The sequence below is a fragment of the Onychostoma macrolepis genome, chromosome 24 (assembly GCF_012432095.1).
Source record: "Onychostoma macrolepis isolate SWU-2019 chromosome 24, ASM1243209v1, whole genome shotgun sequence".
Lineage (NCBI taxonomy): Eukaryota > Metazoa > Chordata > Actinopteri > Cypriniformes > Cyprinidae > Onychostoma > Onychostoma macrolepis.
In genome coordinates, this window is record NC_081178.1 from 4441059 (window position 1) to 4465413 (window position 24355).

Below are 24355 nucleotides of genomic sequence, written 5' to 3' on the forward strand. Positions count from 1 at the left end.
GATGTCGCAGAGACCAGAAGACGACTAAGACACATCCGAATAGACAACAGCCTTGCCTACTGGTGTCATTTTTCGTTCTGTATACACAACTTGTAGGTTTTGCCTACTGCAAATGGACAACGCCATCAGAAGACTTAAAGAACCTGAACAAGTCAGCAACTATATGAAAACCACAACCTTTTATGGATTTAATAGAACCAAACTCTATAGGATTCAAGCTGGATTTTATCTGTGTTTCCAAAGTTTCCCACCATTAAACTGCTACACTGGGACTAAACAAGAACTCAAGTGTTTAGAATCAGTCAGCAAGTGTAAAGTTGTAGTTGTACTTCACTGAGCAACATCTAGATTATCTGGACTGTATATGTGTACCCCTGCGTGTAACTCCGCATACAGCCATGGGGAACGCAGCTGGAAGTCTGGATATGTCACCCGGACGGGACGTCAAACGGCCCCTCAGCACTTATGGGCAGAAACAGCCACCGGCCCCTAAACTGCCCCTACCACCTGAGGATGAATTAGAGGAGAGGTTCACCATGGTGTTGGTATGTACATGACAAAATATCCCATAATGCAGCAGACTAAAAGGGGGTTCAGTTCCAATATGTCATTTAATTTTTAAGTGTTTTGCTGATTTGGAATGTAGAGAAACAGCGTGTTCAAGTACAGTACTGTATGTGGGGTTGAAGCTGAGATGCTCCACTGCAGAAATTATAAATATGTTTGATATGCACCGTGATATGCATCTCTTTGCATGCAAAAGCAGAGGATATTATCAAATGAACACAGATAGGACTTTCACATGACTGGAAATTGAAACAGCACAGCCCGTCTGAATGGCATAATACAGCTAGTTGTACCACGTTAGGCTGAAGACTGTGATGGAATGTGTACTCAGGTGATTGCATTCATATGCATGTTTGTGAAATCTGTCAAATCTCCCCGAGTATGGGTGTTGTGCATCAGCTAGGCTGTAATTGTGCAGCTGGGAGACTTTTATGCGTCATTAGGTGTTTTTCATGTGCTTTATCTACTTGTATCATCTGCATCTCATTTATGATGAGTGTACAGTATGTGAGTGTGTGGCTGCTTAATCCCATTTTAGTTTAAAGTAGTATGGGTAGTTAATCCAAAGATTACAATTCTGATGTTTATTCACCGTTACACCATTCTTAACTGGTATGGCCTTCTTGCTTAAAAGCATCATATCTTTTACCCAAAGATGAAAATTTAGGGAAAATTTACACACCCTCAGGACATTCAAGATGTATATGAGTTTGTTTCTTCATCTGAACAGATTTGCTCACTTGTTCACCAATGGATCCTCTGCAGTGAATGGGTGCCGTCAGAATGAGAGTCCAAACAGCTAATAAAAACATCACAATAATCCACATCTCAAATCTCTCTTCATGATGTTTTAGCTTCAAACCGTTCAATTTCATACCACTCTAGACCATCAATTAATGACTTGTGATGCAAAAAGCTGAATCAGGAGAGAAATATGCACAGATCAAGCACCGTTTACAAGAGAAAACAGACCAAAAAAGATCTAGACAAATATGTTGTTGGGTTTTTATGGGAGAGGACAACAGGGGATGGATTTTTTCACTGGAGGAAGCGTTATTATGGGCTCATATTTTAGCCGAAAGTAACAGTTTGAAGTTAAAAATGTTCAAATTATGTGTTTGTTTGTTACAAACACACAGCTTTTCACTCCACAAGATGTTAACTGATGGACTGGAGTGGTGTGGGTTACTTGTGGATTATTGTGATGTTTTTATCAGCTGTTTGGACTCTCATTCTGACGGCACCCATTCACTGCAAATGATGCAATGTTAAATCTCTCCAAATATGTTCTGATGAAGAAACAAACTCATCTACATCTTGGATAGGGTGAGTGAATTTACAGCAAATTTTAATTTTTGAGAGAAATATACCTTTAAAGTAGTCCATACGCACCATATTTACAATATACAATAGCTTTATGTGAGGAGCAGACTGAAATTTAAGTCATTATTGACTGAAAATCTTCTTGACAGTTGTGGTCCTTGTGGAATCACATATTAGCCATTAACATCTTCATTTGTGTCCTACTGTATGGGAAAATAATGTTGTAAGGGTTTTAATAAACATGTCGGTTAAAAGAATTATGATTATATAACTCCACACACCTTACCACAATAAATAATACATCATATCAGCATAAAAATTATCCAGCCCTGTTGGCCAGTTATAGTTAAGGCCTGGAATAACCTACATATCAACTAGTTAAACTAATTCCAAAAAAACTGTGAACCAGATTCACAGTAGTGTATTTTACATGGCGGTTTCCAATCTAAAAAGACCAAATCCAACAGTCCACATTACACAAGTACCTGTGTTTAAAATTAATATTTAGCCAGTGTTTTACTATTTATGTAACTTAAATAAGTCTGGCTCTAGTGCTTGTTGGTAAAGTCAGATGTAATTTATTCCATGTTAATTAATTTACTCTGCCAATATCCCTAATGCTGTTCCTATATCAGATAAGCACTCCACACTTTCCCATCATACAGCAGTGAAAGGCCATCTAGTATTAAAGTGCACATGCAGGCCCTCCATCCAACTCAAACAGTTTCATTTTATCCAGTCGCCATCTACAATGCCTATGCAGAAAGAGAGAGTTTGCGACATGCTGTTTGTATAATGGAAATAGAATGCAAATAATGCAAGCAGCACCAGCAGCGTGTTTGTGATAAAACACACAATTAAAAGAGCAATCACTTAAAAACACACCTAGTCGGGTACAAAATGTAAACATTACATGGCAAAGCTTCAGTGCAATTACCTGTGAGCTTGTTTAGTAAAAGTTACAAGTATTCAATTAAAAACTGGATAAACAAGTCTTGCATAACAGTGGGCATATACACACAAACTCATGCAAATACACATTTACAGAGAAATCTGAATTCTTTTCTTTGTGAGGCTGAATTTAAAAGCAATAGTTTTGTCTTTGCTCACACGTGCATGTGTTATAGCTTTTAAAACACTTAAGCTGATGCTTTCTACATCGCCTTGCAAAGGGAAGGAGCACAAAACATCTGCGAAAACGACAGGCCTGTAATTATACAAATGGCCCGTTCAGTTATTGATATTTTGCATGTGGCCACTTACCGAAAGGACAAACCATCCATTTTCAGCTGTAGACCAGCCTTCAGCTGATCCAGAAACACTCAGGACAAAAATCTATGAGATACAATGAATCAAAGTCAGCTCTGAATGTATTTCAATATAATTATTACTGCAGAAATTAGTCATAAAAACTAGGCTGATGGTTGAAAACAACAACATCAAGCTGAGCTCTTATGAGGCGCAAAATAAAGAAATTATGCATGTTTTTAATGTGCTTTATCTACCAGTATCATCTGCATCTAATTTATGATGAGCAGAGTTATTTTAGAATCACTAAGATGCTGTTATTGTTTTTATTATTTTGAATCTTTCATTTTATGTTTTCATTTTCATTAAAAGTAATATATATATATTACTTTTAATGAAAATGAAAAAAAAAATATATATATATATAGTTTCTTTCATTTTTCTCTTTTCATTCTTTTTCTATCTGTAATTTTTACATTTTAATTTTCATTAAAGAATATATATATATATATATATATATATATATATATATAAACTTTTAATGAAAAAAAAATATATATATATATATATATGTATTGTTTTATTCATTGTTATTTCAAGTTTAAGTTTAGACATTCTAGTACATCAGGTTAAATTAAAATAATGTGAGAAAAATGTTGCTTTGACAACTAGCTGAAATAAATAATAATAAATTAAATAATAATATTTTTTTAATGCTTTTAATTTTAGTTTCAGTTTTAGTTAATAACCCTTATTTAAGTGCCTTAAAAATATAATTTTAATTAAATAAATATATTACAAAATCCTTGAGGTGATTATTAAAAGTACCTGATTCGGCTTACAAATATACAAAAAAACTCAAATATGATAAGCTGAAAACAGTATACTCTTCTAGCATAATTCTGCTGAAGGTAACGTGATATGATGGCTCTGAATAAACATGTGCATTACTCTCTGCACGTGTACTGCAGTATATGCTGCATTGCTGCATTGATCATCGACGCATAAATTATTGGTGTACATACCTGCATATAAACATTTTGAGTGTGTGAAGTTATGTTAGCTGAACTTGTCCTGAAAACTGTTTAACTGTTTTCAGGGATAGAACATATAGAAAGGACAAGGAAAGGGCAGATGATGTGTTCAGAAACGGGAGAAAAAAATCAAGCAATCAATGATGGTTAAAGACTTGGAAGTGTTTTGTCCTTGATTCTATTTTTTCTCCAGCCTCATTGTCCTTATTTCACGAGTAGAAAGGGTCAGCTATTATAAAGACAAAAGAAACTATGAGATCTGAATTAAAACATGCAAAGATAACACTGTCTACACGACAGATGCAACCCGACAATTATCATCTTGACAATTATAATCAACTATAATGGAGTTGTCTGCACTGCAGGTATTCCATAAAGGAAGACTGTTTGAGAGAGACTGTGTGTGTGTGTGTGTGTGTGTGTGTGTGTGTGTGTGTGTGTGTGTGTGTGTGTGTGTGTGTGCGTGTGTGTCTGTGTGTGTGTGTTTGCCCTAAAGCAATATTTCTGCAGATTGCTGTTTTTTTCTTCCATTGACCTGTTTTGCAAATTAGGACACTGTGCCATGCTAATGTGCCATACTTAGTGAAGAACTGTAATTCAATATGCGCAAAAAAATGAAATGACAGCAATAGTCAAAACATGTAGTTTTACATGTCACATACTCTACAGCTCACAAGTTTGGGGTCGGTACATGTGTGTTATTTTCTGCTAATCAAGGCTGCATTGATTTGATCAGAAATTCAATAAAAATAGTACAATTGTGAAATGTTATTACTATTTAAAATAACTGTTTTCTATTTGAATATATTTTAAAATGTAATTTATTCTTGTGATGCAATGCTGAATTTTCAGCATCATTACTCCAGTCTTCAGTGTCACATGATCCTTCAGAAATCAGTCTAATATGCTGATTTGCTGCTCAAGAAACATTTCTGATTATCAATGTTGAAAACAGTTTTTGCTTCATATTTTTGTGGAAACTGAGGATTCAAGATTCTTTGATGAATAGAAAGTCAAGAAGAACAGCTTTTATTTAAAATAGAGATCTTTTGTAACATTATAAATGCCTATACGTTCACATATGATGTTTCGTCTACTTCTGATTATTTTCATACAAGAGGTACAAAGGTTTTCCTTTTCACTTTTCACAGAAAACATGATTTTATAGGTCTGATGTGTATAGATATAGATATTTAGACTGTTAATTGTATTTGCTTTGGCTTTTTAGTATACAGTTCTTGAGTCTTTGGTCAGTCTGGGGTTACAGGCGGGTCAAATAAAGGCTAGAGTTCATTGAGATCTTTTGCAATGTTCCCAAAACAAATGATAACATTCCTGAGCTATCAGCTGAGAGATACAGCCGAGGAGTCAGACACAAAACAAATACTGAGAATTCCCTTCATCTTTCACAGCAAAACATTCTGTTTCATTCTGTCAAAGGACCTCACCAGCTGTATGTAGAAAGTAAAACCACTTTTTAAGAAAAAAAAAAACCTGAAAAAAAAAAAAAAAAAAACAGTAGGGCATGTGGAAATATGAGGATGAAATTTCCCAAAATACCTCCCAGGGACGTTCTCCATGAGGAAAAATTATCACAGGGGACGAAAATAATGATTTAATCTGTGGTGTTTGCTTAATGTTGCTCATAGTCAGAGATTTAAACAAACCACTATTCCTAAGTATTAAACTTAAAGGGATAGTTCACACAAAAATGAAAATTACCCATGATTTACTCACCCTCAAGCATCCTAGGTGTAGACTTTCTTCTTTCAGAAAAATACAATCAGAGTTATATTAAAAAATGTCCTGTCTCTTCCAAGATTTATAATGGCAGTGAATGGTGGTTGAGATTTTGAAGCCCAAAAAAGTGCATCCGTCCATCATAAAAAATACTCCACACGGCTCCGGGGGGTTAATAAAGGCCTTCTGAAGCGAATCGATGCATTTGTGTAAGAAAGATATCCTCATTTAAAACTTTATAAACGTAATCTCCAGCTTCCGCTAACTGTCGTACACACATTCACGAGAGTGGCGTTCCAGCCGATGACGTAGGAATAGTGTAAACTATAAATATATTTTTTTAAATTGAAAGCTTATGTCACAATATTACTGTGTTTACTGTATTTTTGATCAAGTAAATGCAGCCTTGGCAAGCATGAGAGAATGGATGATGACCTTGAATATGATTTTCATAATGTTTTATGGGATTTACATGCAGCGTGCACACACTGTGTGTTCTGTATCATCCGATGCTCAGATGAGTCACTGATGAGGTAATTCTGTAGGGCCATAACAGTGTGTGTGTGTGTGTGTGTGTGTGTGCAACACAAATGCAAACACTCATGCTGTTCATAAATAATTTAGGAGATTGTCATAGCAACAGGACATTCACACAGCACTAATCTGCCGGTTCAGAAAGGGCATTCTAAGAGTCAGCATACCTCATTATACATGTGATCTCTCCGCTGCTCGTAAACCGGCTCACAAGACGCAGCCGCTTACTCATCAGTTCATATGTGACCATCTGCAAACAAGTGTAACGTGTGACTGGTGCCACAATAACTGCATTTAAACACTGCAATAGCTATGGGTGTTTGGCAGGGTGTTGTTTTTTTTGTGAAAAGATATTAATACTTTTCTTCAGCACAGACACGTTAAACTGATCAAAAGTGACAGCAGATACATTGAAAATGTTACAAAATTTTCAAATTTCAAATTTTCTAATGTAGTTTTTTTTAACTGTATTTTTGTCAAAGAATTCTGAGAAAAAAATGTGTAAGTTTTAACAAAAATATTAAACAGGACAATCATTTTCAACTGTGCTAAATGTTTTTGAGCATCAAATCAGCATATTAGAGTAATTCCTGAAGGATCATGTGACACTGAAGACTGGAGTAACGATGCTGAAAATTCAGCTTTGATCACAGGAATAAATTACATTATATTCACATAGAAAACAGCTATTTTTAATTGTAATAATATAACACAATATTAATGTTTTTATTGTATATTTGATATATATCATTGATATATATTGATGTATATTATTGTATATTTGATATAAACTTGAAAAAATATTGCTGACCCCAAACTTTTGAAAGGCAGTGTTTCATTTTTTACTCTCTAATAAATTCAACCACGAATAATGGTTTGCAATAAAGTTATTTGCTGAACCCCAAAGTACTGTAAAAAATAATTTTTAAGAGTTTTTAAGAGTTGTGGAATAGAACTAATGGCTCTGAAGAATTACTATAAATGAATTCAGACTTACAAAAAGGTGTATGATTTGTCTCTTGCTCTGTGATTGTAGAATTCCATGAATCTTCCACCTGATAAAGTGAAGCTGCTCTGTCAGTATGACAACGAGAAGAAATGGGAGTTAGTTTGTGACCAGGTGAGTTTAGAGCAAACGCATAAAAACATTCACTTTTTCATTTACCGTAAAGCTGTTACTGTTTACTACCCAAACCACATAACACACCTTTAAATGGGACATATAATGAAAAGCACAATTGTCCTTGCTTACAATATGACCACAGAAATAAAAAAAAAATTAAAAATAAGTAAATAAATAAATATTCAGCAAGTGGTTAGCAATCATACCAGGGGTCATTTACACATCAAAGTTTTAAAGGTACAGCAACATTAAAGATCATGAGGTTGGAAAATGTTTATGAAAAAAAATTTTTTTTAACTGCTTATGAAGCAGGAAATGTGACTAACTGTATATGTGGACTTCAGGAGAAAAGAAAAAAGTGCAGAATAAATCCCCTTTAAAGCCAAGATCACTATTTCTTCTGGTTTCTCTCGTCAGGAGCGGTTCCAGGTGAAGAATCCTCCGTCAGAATACATTCAGAAACTTAAGAGTGTATTAGAGCAGGGAGGAGGCAGAAAGGTACATATATATGTTTGAGCCTGTATATGTGTGTGTGTCTAAATCTGAGAGTGAGATACAGAGCTTGTCCAGTTATTATTAAACTGAAATATGTAAATTATTGTAATTAATAAAATTATATGCGTGTGATTTGTAGTTTAAAAGGCGAGTTCAAGAATCCACACAAGTTCTGAGAGAGTTGGAGATCTCTTTGCGCACCAATCACATCGGGTAAGAGCCATCACATGACATGCAATATTATTGACAATGCATGTTACTGGCCTGATTATTATACATAATAAATTAATAGACACCCTTTTAAACTTAAAGTTCATCACATTAAAGGAATAATGTATATGAATTTGTTTCTTCATCAGAGAAATTTTGCATTATATCACTTGCTCACCAGTGGATCCTCTGCAGTGAATGGATGCCGTCAGAATGAGAGTCCAAACAGCTGATAAAATTCCCCAAATAATCCACATGCCTCAAATCTATCATTATGAAGCTTTTAACTTCAAACCACTGTTTCTGGATAAAATATGAGTCCTTTATCCATAATATTGTTTTCTCCATCCATTTTGTCTGCCGAAAACAGCCTTGTCTGAATCAGAAGAGAAATATGCACAGATTACCGAATGCACAAATCACAGAGCATCATTTACCAGTGAAAACAGCATAAAACAAATATGTTGGTGGATTTTGATGTGAAAGGATGGATTTTTCACTGCAGTAAGCATTATTATGGATTATGGACTCTCATTCTGACGGCACCCATTCACTACAGAGGATCCGTTGGTGAGCAAGTGATGTAATTTTCATTTCTCCAAATCTGTTCCCACGAAGAAACAAACACGTCTGCATCTTTTCAGCTAAATTTTCATTTTTGGGTGAACTATTTCTTTAAATGCAGGTTTCTGAAACCTGGAAGTCTGGAAACATCTGTGTTGACACTGGACTGTAATTACTCTCAATTGTGCTCCTTTTGCTCTTCATTGTATTGTTCTCTCTGTTTAGGTGGGCTGAGGAGTTTCTAAATGAAGAAAACAAGGGTTTAGACGTGCTTGTGGACTACCTCTCTTTTGCTCAACGTGCAGTCACGTATGTACACACACACACACATACACACACAAACATTGTCCAAGACACAATAGAGGAACCTAAATTCTTAATGTGACAAGGCGTCTGGGAAGAGAACATGCTCTGACCATCCCATGTCAGAAACCAGGCCTCTGATGCCAGTAAGTAACACTGCTATTATATTCAATCTGAGCAACAAACAAACAAAACAACAACAAAGCAACACCTTATGGCGGTCAAACAACTTTTTGATGATTTTAGTAGAATTTGATCTCCAAGGCTGTATTTATTTGTTTAAAAATACAATAAAACAGTAATATTCTGAAATATTATTACAATTGAAAAAAGGCTGTTGTCTATTTTAATAGATTGTAAAATGTAATTTATTCCTGTGATTTAAAGCTGAATTTTCAGCATCATTACTCCAGTCTTCAGTGTCACATGATCCTTCAGAAATCATTCAAATATGCTGATTTGCAGCTAATTTCTTCTTATTATTAGTGTTGAAAAGTTGTGCTGTTTAATTATCATGCAATCATAAGACAGATGCTTACTGTGTTTTACAGACATGACACGGACAGCTCTGATAATGGAAGCTTTGAAGAGAAATCTGTGGAAGATTTGACCACCAGTGCGACAAACTCCCCTACCCACAATTCCCCACGCTCAGGACGCCCCTTCACCACAAGGTCAGTTATGGAGTACAAACCACTCTGAAATTATACATTTTGTTTCTTATTTAAGCAATTTTTATATCTAAATGTCATTTGTTGTGAAGTTCTTTGGTCCTGAACTGAAGAAGAAAACATGTTTCCATCTCATTCACAAATAATTATATATAGAACATAACTTCTACTTTACTATATCCAGTTTCACACACACAGACAATAAAATCTACAAAAAGAAACACACATACACAAACCCAATCACACACAACAACATGCACACATGCAAAACACACAAATATGTCTGCAATGTATTTTGAGATCAAAACACGCGATCAAACACACACACACAAACACACCCAATCCAATCACTTCTATCAGGATCAACTGCATTCCTGTTACAGAAAATTTGTTTGTGTGCATCTCTGCCACATACAGTACTTTTACTATTAATGATTTTGAGATTTCCAGATCGTAGTTCTGCTTTTAATTAATTAGTTTATCTATAAAATATTGACTTTTTTTCCTATTTAAACCAAATCATTTCTTCATTCAGAATTTACTGTATATGTAAACATAAATATCTATATCACAATGAACATGTGTGAGCTGGTTTCACATGATCGATCTTTACATAATATAATAATAAAAGAAAAAAATATACAAAAGAAAAATATTATGCTATTAAATCCGCAGTAAATAAATAAATAAAAATACAAAAAAGATGTTAAAATATTTGAATTAAATATAATCCCAAATAACATAAAAAAAAAAAAAATATATATATATATATATATATATATATAATATTTAAAAATATATATAAATATTTAATACAAATATTTATAAATATGACTTCTTTGCTCAGGAAAGCTCTGCGATATTCGCGTCTGCTCAGCCAGAAGAACCACCTGCACCTCTGCATCATGTGCCTCCGTGCCATCATGAACTATCAGGTACTTTTCATCTCTTGCTCCTCTCATCTCGTCTCGTCTCGTCTCATCCCTTCTCTTGACTAATGTGTCTGTGTGTGTGTTAGTTAGGGTTCAATCAGGTGATGGCTCATCCCAACTGTGTCAATGAAATCACCCTGAGTCTCAACAACAAGAATGCCAGGTGAGAAGACAATGCATGTGTGTGTGTTTTGAATGTTTTGTTTCTACACTATTGTACTTACATACATGTGTGTTCATGTTTAGGACTAAAGCTCTGGTTCTGGAGCTCCTTGCTGCTGTCTGTTTGGTTCGAGGAGGTCACGAAATTATTATTGCAGCCTTTAATAATTTCAAAGATGTAAGAAAAGACTAGCCTTCTTTCTCTGTTCATCCATCTCACTCTTCTTATCATCATCTCTCCACCTTCAATGTGTCTCCTTGGTCTCATTGTGTACAATACAACTCTGTGGAGAGAAAAAAACAACAAGAAATATGTCTTAATCAAAGAAAAAACAACAACAACAACAACAAAAAAATCTAACATAGTGAAATCAAAAATGTTCTCAAAAGAATAAAAGACAAATATTGTTATATTAAATATGTATTTAAAAATACTATAAGTTTGTCTTAATAAAATACAATCAAATATACCAAATCATAATATAATAAAAAATAATATAATATGAAAAAAGGAAAAATATTATATTAAATGTCATAAAAATAATAAAAGTTAAAAGTTAAAAGTTAAAAATAAACTATGATCAAATATACCAAATGATAGTATAATCAAAAATAATAAATAATTATTTTTAAATAATAAAGTTTGTTTTAATAAAATTTTATCAAAAATAATCTACCAAAACATATAATACATATAATAATAATAACAATCAATAATAATAAAAATATTATAATACAAATATTATTTTATAATACATATGTATTATAAAAATAAGAAAAAGAAAAATGTTTGTTTTAATAAAATATAATCAGATATAATACCAAGACTAAATATAATCAGACATAATAACTCCAAATATATTTCTTAATTCTTAAAAAAAATAAAATTCATTTATTCATACATTGTCACACAAGTGTGACTTAACTGTCCAAATACTTTGTAGGATCACATATATGAGTAATTCTATATATTATAATATAATATGTGAAAAATATTTACATTTAATCAGAAAATAGCCTAATTTCAAGGATAAAAGACCTAACCCAAACTCTTCAGTAATTCTCTCAGACGCTGAATGAACACAGACACGTGTTGAGATTCAAGTGTCTGATCTGCTGTTAAACTCAAGAAACCTGAAGCTCATACTGTGATATCAGCTGTTACACCCGTCTGCACTGAGAGCGACAGACATGACAAAACTAGATCATTGCCTTTATAAAGACACACACACGGGACACATGATCAGCTCGCAACCTCACGCATTCTAAAAGTCTGTGTGTTTGTGACAAAGACATTTGTGTGGGTGATGATTCAGATGCATATCAGTGACAGAAGAAAGGACTACGCAAACTACAGCTAAAACCTAAACAAATATAGACCTAATCTGCTTAGGGATTTCCCATCCATATGTCCTTATTGTTTCTGTGAATCCACATGCTTTGCATAAAAATGTAACACGGCCTTCCTGTAGCAAGAGCTAATAATTAGATACAGATAATAGATGGAATATTTTCAGATGATAAATGATCCTGTGGAATCAAATAGGACTGAAGGTCTTGTTATGTAGTAAAATGCTCAAGTACTTCCAAAGCAGCGTACAGTAAACTCAAAAACAGTAAACACTCGTCTCTGAGGAAGCTGTGAATGTGTCTGTATGTTCATGCAGGTGTGTGGAGAGAAAGACAGATTCGAGAAACTCATGGAGTATTTCAGAAATGATGACAACAACATTGATTTCATGGTGAGGACATATAAAATGCTTCATATGTATTCATTTTCATGTTTTATCAGATTCTTGTACAGTATTTAGCTCAACAAAAAGGATAAAGGAGCATGACAGACATCTACATTTATGGCCCATTTGTACATTGACTTCATTTATCAGTCATTCTTGAGAACTTTTCCACTTTAGGACAAGCAGAAAGTATATATGTATTTATAATCATATGATTAAAATATGTATTTTAGTACTTTTCTCACAAATTCACCATATTAACACCACATGCGTAAATAATATGTGACCCTGGACCACAAAACCAGTCTTGTGTCAATTTTTCAAAATTGAGATTTATACATTATCTGAAAGCTGAATAAATAAGCTTTCCATTGATGTATGGTTTGTTATGATCGGACAATATTTGGCCGAGATACAACTATTTGTAAATCTGGAATCTGAGGGTGCAAAAAAATAAAAAATAAATTAGAAAATCACCTTTAAAGTTGTCCAAATGAAGTTCTTAGCAATGCATATAACTAATCAAAAATGAAGTTTTGATATATTTATGGTAAGAAATTTACAAAATATCTTCATGAAACATGATCTTTATTTAATATCCTAATGATTTTTGGCATAAAAGAAAAATGGATAATTTTGACCCATACAATGTATTTTTGGCTATTGCTACAAATATACCCCAGCGACTTAAGACTGGTTTTGTGGTCCAGGGTCACATATACATAATGCATTGGAATTCCAGACATAGATTAAGGTTTATCCTGTTGTTATTGACCTTTTAATGAAGGATCATCAGTGTGAGGAAAACTGATCAATATATTTCCCCCTTGTCACCTCTAGGTGGCTTGTATGCAGTTTATCAACATTGTAGTGCACTCAGTGGAGAACATGAACTTCCGAGTGTATTTACAGTATGAGTTTACACAACTGGGAATAGACAGCTATCTGGAGGTGAGCAACTACTGTTTAATGTTTTGTGCTTTTTTTTTTTTTGAAAGAATGAAAGACATTCATACTTTTATTCAGCAAGGATGCATTAAATTGATCAAAAGTGACACTAAAGACATTTATAATGTTACAAAAGATTTTTATTTCAAATAAATGCTGTTCTTTTGAACAGTCTAGTCATCAGAGTGTCCTAAAAATGTATCGTGGTTTTAGCAGCACAACTGTTTTAACATTGATAATAGTAAGAAATGTTTCTTGAGCAGCAAATCAGCATATTAGACTGATTTCTGAAGGATCATGTGACTCTGAAGACTGGAGTAATGATGCTGACAATTCAACTCTGATCACAGGAATAAATTACATTTTGTAATCACATAGAGAACAGTTTATTTAAATTTTAAGAATGCTTCACAATCTTACTGTTTTTACTGTTTTTGATCAAATAAATGCAGCTTAAAATGCAGTCTGAATTGTTTTGTGTGTGTGTGTGTGTGTGTGTGTGTGTGTGCGTGTAGAAGTTAACTGTCACTGAGAGTGAGAGGCTGCAGGTGCAGATTCAAGCGTATCTGGATAATGTGTTTGACATTGGAGCGATGCTAGAGGACGCCGAGGCCAAAAACACAATAATGGAACATCTAGAGGAGCTACAAGAACAAAACGCACAGGTAACACACACACACCATTACTGCAACCTATATTGATAGAAATCGGTCCTAATATAGTTCTGATATAAATGTTTTCAAGCACATATATATCTGCTGTTTAACAACAACAATAAAAACAATATGCATTATATATAATAATTACATAATAATAATAATGCATTGAATGTAATAAATTCTATTTTCTATTATTATTATTATTTATTCAATTCTATCTATCTATCTATCTATCTATCTATCTATCTATCTATCTATCTATCTATCTATCTATCTATCTGTCTATCTGTCTATCCTGTACTTTGCACTTTGGTTTAATTCTATGTTGGTTTAATGCCACATAATGCACATCATATTTATTTATGTAAATAAATAAATATACACACTAAATCATATGAAAGCACTCAGTGTATGTTGTGTATATCAGTTAAACAATAGACTGCAGCAGTGTGAGAGTGAAGCTGTGGAGAAGACGTCTGAACTCGAGAAACAACTCATACAGAGTAGGAAAGAGGTGGAACTTCTGAAGGTAAACATACACACACTTAATTTTACTCCTGTTTCCAGGCTGTGAAGCTTTGATGTGTGTGTTTTCAGGACAGTGTGAAGGAGACACAGGCTCAGCTCGCTCAGCTGCAGCAGAAGGAGAAAGAGAGAGAGACACACATTGAGAAGGAACAGGAGCGAGAGAGAGACAGACAGCGCTCCGCTAAAGCTCTGACCGAGCTGGAGAAGATGGTCCAGGTTCTGGTGGATCGAGGACTGATCCGCATGGACAGATCCGAATCCGGCTCTCTGGAATTACACATTATGCCAGCCGCTAACACAACAGGTGAAGATACAAAAATACATATAACCAGTGTTACAATTACATCATCACTTACATCAATTTCTTTATAATTTCTATATAATTCTAATTATTCTTTTTTTTTTTTAGATAAAAACGTTCTATACTTTTGTATCATTTTCAGAGTGTAATCTGTTCAAATTTGTTTAATCTTTCCAAACGGGGTTTTTATCGTTAACTAAAACTAAAACAATACAATAAAATAAATATAAATATAAATAATAATAAATAAATAATTTAAAAAATAATTTGTAATGTAAACATTTAAACATTTTCATTTAGTTTAACTTGATGTACTAAAATAACTAAAACTAAAACTGAAATAAAAAATTACCATAAAGAATAAAAAACACAACCAATAAAAATGACAAAAACTAAATAAAATGACAAAAGCTAACTAAAAACATTTTTAAACTAAAATTAAAATGAAAAGAGAAAATGTAAAAATAAAAACTAATTCAAAATATTAACAAAAACTATAATAGTTGTTCAGTAATACTAAACTACAGTTAGACAAAAGTTAACCTAATTAATGAATTTTATGAAGTTATAATATAATATAATATAATATGGGTCCTGAAGCAAAACAAGTGAACAACCACTTCTTTGTACAGTTTTATATATTTTATATATATATATGCTAATATGAATATTTCCATGAATACTATCTTTCTGCTAATTTAAAAAAAACAAAAAAAACAACTATCTTCTCTTTTAACCCCAAGATAATAGTACAACAGAAATAAAGGCTTCACCTGTGACACAGTCTCCGCCCCTCCTCCTGTCCCCGCCCCTCCACCACCTCCTCCTCCGCCCCCTATGAGTGTAGCCCCACCCCCTTCACCTGTGCCTGGAAGGACAGGAACTGTAAAGACAGGTGAGAGAAATGATGACAGTCACGTACTGTACAACAAAACTATAAGATGTTGGAATGATTTTGAATGAAAAGTGAAGCTGTGCACATTACACTGAAAGATTTGCTTCTTCCCTCTGTGTGTGTGTGTGTGTGTGTGTGTGTGTGTGTGTGTGTGTTTGCGTGTGTGTAAGGTGTAAAAGGTAAGAAGCCAATCAAGACCAAGTATCGCATGCCACTGCTTAACTGGCAGGCTCTGATGGAGGAACAGGTGGCCGGCACCGTCTTCACAGAGCTGGATGACGAAAGTGTGCTCGGGGTCAGTTCTGTGTGTTTTAACTCAACTTATTGTGAAATGTATGAAATAGAGGCACCTTTGCTGCTTTGGGCTTTTTTCTGCTTGAAATATATTGTTTAATTATTTATAAAATATTTTTTTATATAAAATGTTTAATATTAATTAATTCTTAATTTTGATTTAATTATTATTAATTTTTATATTTTTTTTATGTAAATGCATGAAACAGGGCTACCTGAAAATAGAGTTGTTAGAAACATTTGTTGCGTTTTTCTTGAAATATAAAATATATTTATATAGAAAATATTCTCAAAAACAATGCATGAATGCAGGAATGCATGAAACAGGGCCACCTGTTTTAATATTTATAAATTTTACTTTAATAATAATAATTTTAAAAAAGCTAACCTACCTAGGGGTAGTTTTTGGAAGTGCATGAAATAGGGTCTCCTGAAAATAAAGTTGTTATAAACATTTGCTTTATTATAAAACATTTTCAAATGAAATTTAATTTTGTTTTTAATATTCATGTCTTTTTTTTTTATATACAATATTTAAAAAAAAATACATAATTCTTGTTTTAAACATTAATACATGCTATTTTAATGTAAAAAAAAATAGCAATTAGAAATAGTCTTAAGTGGTAAGAATTAGCTCAACATTTATCATCAGAGTTTATTTGAAAAACTAAAGCTGTCTTTGCTCTGTCTGAAGGAGTTGAATATGGACGTCTTTGAGGAGTTGTTTAAAACTAAAGCTCAGTCTGCTCCTGTTGATGTCGGCACTCTGAAGGTGAAAGTGGCTCATAAAGCATCCAGTAAAATCACACTACTGGAGCCCAACAGGGCCAAAAACCTCGCCATCACGCTGCGCAAAGGAGGCATGAGCACCGCGCAGATCTGCACTGCGATCCAATCGTGTGTACAACAGACAATTTTGATACAACCAAAATTTGCATGTATAAAACTAATCCCAAAACTCTCTGTGTGCAGGTATAATCTTGATTTGCTAAACTCAGATTTTCTGGAGCTGCTGGAGCGTTTCATCCCGTCTGATTATGAGCTGAGGTTGATTGAGAAATACGAGCGTGAAGGACGCCCCCTGCTGGAGCTGTCGGAGGAGGACCGATTCGTGGTGGCCTTCAGCAAAATCCCGCGTCTGTCGCAGAGAATCAGCACGCTGACCTTCATGGGCAACTTCAGCGAGAGCATCCTGCTGTTAAAGCCTGTCAGTAAATATATTAGCAAAGACGGTGTTGTGCCCATTTTCGACCCCTGCCAAATTATTACCCCCTCTCTTTGAAATCGCTACCTGATTGCCTAATCCTAACCCCTCCCCCACACCTAACCCTAAACCTACCAATACCAGGGGGGTCATAATCCGGCGGGGGTCAAAATTGGGCACAACAACGGTTCACTTCTATTACTTATGAATGGGAGAAACAGCAATGCGCAATATGGCGGAATAGTTCCGCCTTCTGAATAAAACAGCCAATCGCTGATTGGTAAAGTCATTGCGTCACCGCAGCTGCTGTTTGAAGCTCGGTCTAGCCTGAAAAAAATAAGCTTTTTCAATGCTATTTAAGCATAAGGGACAACATTCATGGGGCAGTTCATTTCGGATTTTGTTGCTGATTTGAAATATATAATTTAATTGTGAGATTTCAGGATGTCCCCATTCATTTAGATAGGATTTGGTGAACAGACTTTCCTTGAAAGGCACTGTGATATTAGGAGGATGCATACTTGAATTTAACATAAAATTCAAATGTAAAAAAAAAAAAATTCTGGTCTTATTTTACAGCAATTAAATGCCATCATCGCTGCGTCCATGTCAATCAAATCCTCCAGCAAACTCAAGAAGATTCTAGAGGTAAAGAGAATCACTTTTCATCTGCATAAAATGGCTTCTGCAGTGAAAGCTGATCTTTTTTCTTTTTCTAGATCATTCTTGCGTTTGGGAATTACATGAACAGTGAGAAGAGAGGATCGGCATATGGATTTCGACTCCAAAGTCTGGACCTGGTGAGACAAAACATCTTTACAAAAATGAGATTTTGGAATGTGAAACAGATTTACAGTTATAGTTGATCAGTGTCACTTCAAATATCTATCTTTTCAATAGATGATTCACATTGTGTTTATACACTGAAACAAATGTAGTAGGATTTGCTATAAAACAGTTTTCACTCAGAAAGCCCTAGTAAATTTGACAAATGACAAAGAAACTGCAAGTAAAACACTGTGATATTTTGAAGTAGCTAAAAAACCTGAAATAGTATTTTCTTGTAAGAAAAAAAATAGTCCAATAATCTTTATTTACAACTTATATATATATAGGGTAAAATAAATGCATGTCTCATTTGCTTTTGTTTAATTGTATTTTTTGGACATGTATGTCATGCAAGCTTATTCAGTTAAATTAAATAGCATTTTTGACTTACACATGAAATGTATAAATGAACATCAAATATTTTCATTTATGCATTTGGCAGAATCTTTGTCAATTTATCGCGCATCTCTCACATTTTTGCTCTCAGCTTCTAGACATGAAGTCCACAGATCGAAAACTTACACTCCTGCATTTCATCGTCAGCATCATACAAGAAAAATATCCTCAACTGCACAACTTTCACACTGAACTACACTGCCTGGATAAAGCTGCACTGGGTGAGCGTTGTATATGAACACACATTCACATCAACTCACCACTACCACAACTCTAAGTGTGCATATTTTTTAATTATTTCTAAAATATTTTTTAAAAGTGTAATATATTTTCATTTATTTTATTTGTAACTTTAAAAAAAAAAATAAAATAAAATAAAATAAAATAAAATAAAATAAAATAAAATAAAATAAAATAAAATAAAATAAAATAAAATAAAATAAAATAAAATAAAATAAAATAACACTTTACAATAAGGTTCATTAGTTAACTACATTAGTTAACATGAACTAATAATGAACTGCACTTATACAGCGTTTATTAATCTTTGTTAATGTTAATTTCAACATTTAATAATACATTATTAAAATCTTGTTAACATTAGGTAATGCACTGTGAACTAACATGAACTAACAATGAACATCTGTATTTTTATTAACTAAGGTTAGCGAAGATTAGTAAATACAGTAACAAATGTATTGCTCATGGTTAGTTCATGTTAGTTAATACATTAACTAATGAACCTTATTGTAAAGTGTTACCATAAAATAAAATAAAAAAAATAAAATAAAATAAAATAAAATAAAATAAAATAAAATAAAATAAAATAAAATAAAATAAAATAAAATAAAATAAAATAAAATAAAATAAAATAAAATAAAAAAAATAAAATAAAATAAAATAATAGCTGGGCTCATAGAAATGCATGAAACAGGCCCACCTGAAAATAGAGTTGCCAAAACATTTTCTGCTTACTGTTTTTTTCCTTCTTGGTTTTTTAAAAACATGTTAGCTAAAAATTCCAGGCTGGTAACCTAAAGGTTGTAAGTTCAAATCCCAAATCTGCTAAATGAAAGTTGTATATTTATACACTGACCTGCATGTTTCTCTCAGTCTCTCTGGACAGCATCCTTGTAGATGTTCGGTCTCTGGAGAAGGGAATGGAGGTGGTTCGCAAGGAATATCTCCAGCAGAAAGACAGCGCTGTCCTCACAAACTTCATGTCCAATAACGGCAGTCTGCTGGACTCTGTGGTCAAAGACAGCAAAACTGCAGAGGTGGAGATGAGTTCAGTTCTGTGTGAAATCATTTCTGAACAGCAGTGAATAATAGCTTCTACATGACTGGATCTGTGTGTCTCAACAGGAGGTGTATCACTCAGTGCTGGAGTATTTCGGAGAGGATCCCAAATCCACATCTCCTTCTGTGTTCTTCCCTGTTTTTGCCAGGTTTATTAAAGCATATAAGGTGATGAAATTATTACCTAGTGCTCGTATCACATCAGCATATATCATACTGGTAATGAGAGATTAAAATCACAAAGACACGCAGAAAAAATTAGGTGTAAGAATTATTTTGCACCAAGTTTCACTCAGAAATTGCAAATGAATTTCACAAATAATTACAAAGAAATGGCAAGTAACACACTGAATTAAAATTTTAAGTGGAAATTAATGATATTATAAAATTTACTCCATAATTATGGTTTTATTTACAATTTATTTATTTATTTATTTTTACAGTGCATTAACCCTACATGAAATGATCTGATAAATTAGTTCTGTTTGTTTCAAAACCTTATACCATATCACCATATAGCTAATGCATTCAGATTGAGATTTTATTATTTTAATTGTACTGGTTCTGGTTTTAACAATATACAAATTAATAGTCTTGATTTAAAATCTGTATTTGTAATAATCTATGTATATTTAGCCCAACATATGCTAGGGTTGTTAACTAAAACAAAACCTATTAAAATAGTTTCCAGTAATCACAGTAAAGCTGAAATGAAAGAAATTATAAATGTTAGATTTAAGTACTAAAATTACTAAACTAAATTAAAAAAAAAATTAAAGCAAATTATAAATATTTAAATACTACTACTACTAAAAATAACTAAATAAAGAATACATAAGAAAATGGCTAAAACTTAAAAATAAAATATAAATATTAAATGAAAAACAAAATTAGAGAATTACAAATGCAATAAACTGATTTTTTTAAATTACAAATAAACAAATCATAAATTCCAAATAAATTATAAAATAAGGCATTATAAAATTATAAAACTGATAAAAAGGCAACATCAAAATTTAAAATGAAAACTGAAATAAATAATATAAGCTTATTCAAAATCTTAATAAATACTATAAGAATATTACAGATTAATTTCAAAAATCATGTTTTTATTGTTTTCATGCTTTTATTGTGTTAGTTAGCTAGTATTTTTAGTTATTTTTTACCTAATCAAAATAACCCAACTGCAGTTTTGTTTGAGATTAATTGGAATGCACAATGAAAAAAAACAAAAAAACATGATTTTTGAAAAATCTGTTTTTGCAAATGAACTCTTCATATATAAATAATACTAAAGTATCTTATAGAAGTAACTTCAACAAAAGTGACTTCAACAAAAGACCCCACCCAGGCACCTCTAGCATACTATTTTTAACACCAATCCTTTTATATAGACAGTATGTAACTTGGCATGCTGCTTTGCACAAATATTGTTTTCCAGTCGTTCCTCCAGCATGTTGACTGATGGATGAGTCTCTCTTTCTCTGTAGCTGGCCGAACAGGAGAACAAACAGCGGAAGAAGAACATCTCTGAGACTGATTTCGGCACAGATTTACACATCTCTGTGAACACTGCAGTGACTAATAGGGTAATGTGCGACAGACAGAGACAGAAATACCTGAGAACAGGAAGTGAAGTATCAAGGGCTCACGGGTTTGTTGATGTGTTCAGATGCCGGCGATGCCACGCTTCCCTCAGGTGGATCTGATCGCAGAGCTGAAGCGCAGGCAGATGATGCCCCTCGTGAGAGAGGGCAAAGACGGAGCCATCGAGGACATCATCACAGGTCAGGCTGAGCTAGACTTACAGGACACAAAACCAACGCCCTAACTTTCAATATTATAATAAACATGTGATTTTTACCATTGTTAGGGGTTGTATTATAAATGGTGCAAATAAAAGCCAATGCATACCTCTGTTCAGGGAAAAAACAAGATCAAATATAATATAAATGAGTTAAATTACATCAATTAAAATAATTACAAGTGACTAAATTTGACATTCTGCTTTCTAAAGAATGGCCAGAAATTATGACAATTATTTCATTCTATTGGCAGCCATAGTTTTATGTACAGTACTCTAATGATGAGCAGAAAAAGTATAAATACATATAAATAGTATAAATGTCTATTTATACATAACATGTAATATAAATATATTGAAAAATAATTTATACAAAAATATTAGTATAAAGACCCATTTATACTATACAAATAAATAATAAAAATGTAAATGTATTTATAAACTATAAATATGTTGAAATATATTTACATATTATACATTTGTATAGATTCATTTATATTATAATTTAATATGCATGTATAATCAATATATTGAAATGTATTTATTTTATTGTTTGTATAAAGACCCATTTATATTGTTTTTATTTATATTTTTTAAACATTATAAATGTAAATATATAGTATTTATTAACTATAAATATAAAATATACTGTATTTATTTTTATTTTGACTCATTTATACTGTAAAAATATCAGAAATATTTCTAAAAATATTAGAAATGTAAAAATATAATATTCATACACTACATATACATTGAAATGTATTTCTAGTCCATTAGCCTAACTGTACATTGATATAAAATTCAATTAGGCCAGAACACTCCTGGTGTTCTTCGTTCCTCCTAGTGCTTCTTGGGATTCTTTGCCTATTCTAATTCTTTCTTCAATCATTTTGTCTGTTATTTCATTCACTCTTTTTTTCATTCTGATATTCTATTATCTATATTGTGTATTTAGTTCTTTCCTCTGACGTTTCTCAGCTCTGCAGGCGGTGCCGTTTACGGCTCGTTCTGGGAAGCGCTCGTCTCGTCTGCTCTGTGATTCGGGTTTCTGCGATGGGACTTCTGCTTTATAATTGTCTCTCATTTCCTCTCTTCTGTCTCTGAAGGTATCACTCTTCATCTACTTATGCTCTTCTGTAACACTCAGCTTCCTGCAAGCACCTCCCTCAGTTCCTCCGTGTAGATCTCTGATGTTTCCCTTTCTTTCAAGTTTGTGAAAAGCTCAAAAACCTTCAGATATCTTCATCAGGGGGTTTCTGACTGTCTGTCTGTCTGCGCGTGTGTGTGTGTGTGTGTGTGTGTAGATTTGAGGAACCAGCCGTACATCAGAGCAGATGGAGGAAGACGAAGCGCCAAATGGAAACCAGCTCAACAGCTTCCCGTGTCCTCCGACATCTCTCTGTGAAACACTCACAGCTCAACCCACATTACACATGAAGCCAAAAACAGTTTACAAGAAATATTTAAACGGCGACATTAAGCTATTTGTATCTAAATTATACAAATAAACTAACTAACTAAACAACTTCATGGTCAATCTCAAGAAACCTTTCAAGAATGTGTGCTTGCCTTGTATATTTCATATTTTGCTCCAAAATTAAAAGAATAATATTAAAAAATAACGTTTTTTTAATATGCTTTCATAATTTGCCCCAAAATTAAAAGGAAAAAGAAAAAATTGAGTGTGCTTGTATATTTTATATTTTACCAAAAAAATTAAATTAAAATAAAATAAGCATTTGAACATGTTTATGCATTTCATATTTAGCAGCAAAAAGAAAAAAATTAAAAGAAAAAATTCAGAAATTTGAAGAATCTGAACATGTTTGTATATTTCATATCTCATCCCAAAATTTTAAAAAAGTAATAAATGTGAAGAATTTGAACATGCTTGTATATTTAATACTCTGAATCAAAATTAAAGGGGAAAAAAAGAAATTGAAAAAAAAATTGAAAACATGCTTGTATTCTTCATATTTCACCCCAAAATTAAAAGAAAAAAAGAAATTTGAAGAATTTGAACATTTGTTTGTATATTTATAATTAAGAAATTTGAAGTATCTGAACATGTGGTTGTATATTTCATATTTCACCCCAAAATTAAAAGGGGGAAAAAAAAGAAATTTGAAGAATTTGAATGTGCTTGCATATTTCATACTTTGCACCAAAATGTACAAAAATATTTAAGAAATTTGAAGATTTCAAACGTGTTTGTATATTTCATATTTCGCCCCAAAATGTAAAAAAAAGAAAGAATTTGACATAAAAAATAATAAAAAAATTAACAGTAAATCCTTATTATAAGAAAATTATGTTTAGGTCAAATACGGCATATTCCTGACTGGTTTCGTGAGATTTTCAGCTTCATTTTGACACTGTATTGATCTTCACATGTACTCTTGAAATGTTTACTGTACACCAACTACTGAAAACTAGCGTTGTCTAGTACGTGTATATTTATTTTTTTCATACGAATCAGTTTTTCTTTCTTTCTGCATATGACATAATAAAGATTTTATACTGGATAAAAAAATGGCATTTACAATTACAAAAAAAA

The 24355-nt window shown here is 32.7% G+C and overlaps 1 protein-coding gene across 1 annotated transcript; it reads left to right on the forward strand.

Annotated features, from left to right (window-relative positions):
- On the forward strand, positions 1-24346 carry fmnl1b (formin-like 1b). Its single transcript, XM_058764607.1, has 26 exons — positions 1-545; positions 7483-7566; positions 7987-8067; positions 8204-8277; positions 9064-9147; positions 9693-9815; positions 10660-10747; positions 10831-10907; positions 10991-11084; positions 12574-12648; positions 13483-13593; positions 14106-14255; positions 14677-14778; positions 14847-15081; positions 15863-15973; positions 16144-16268; positions 16962-17164; positions 17240-17474; positions 18051-18119; positions 18191-18271; positions 18787-18916; positions 19809-19972; positions 20061-20162; positions 21485-21583; positions 21667-21781; positions 23103-24346. Exons 1-26 carry the CDS (start codon positions 399-401, stop codon positions 23201-23203), a joined length of 3060 nt encoding a protein of 1019 aa, XP_058620590.1. The 5' UTR covers positions 1-398; the 3' UTR covers positions 23204-24346.
- The last annotated feature ends 9 nt before the right edge of the window (positions 24347-24355 follow it).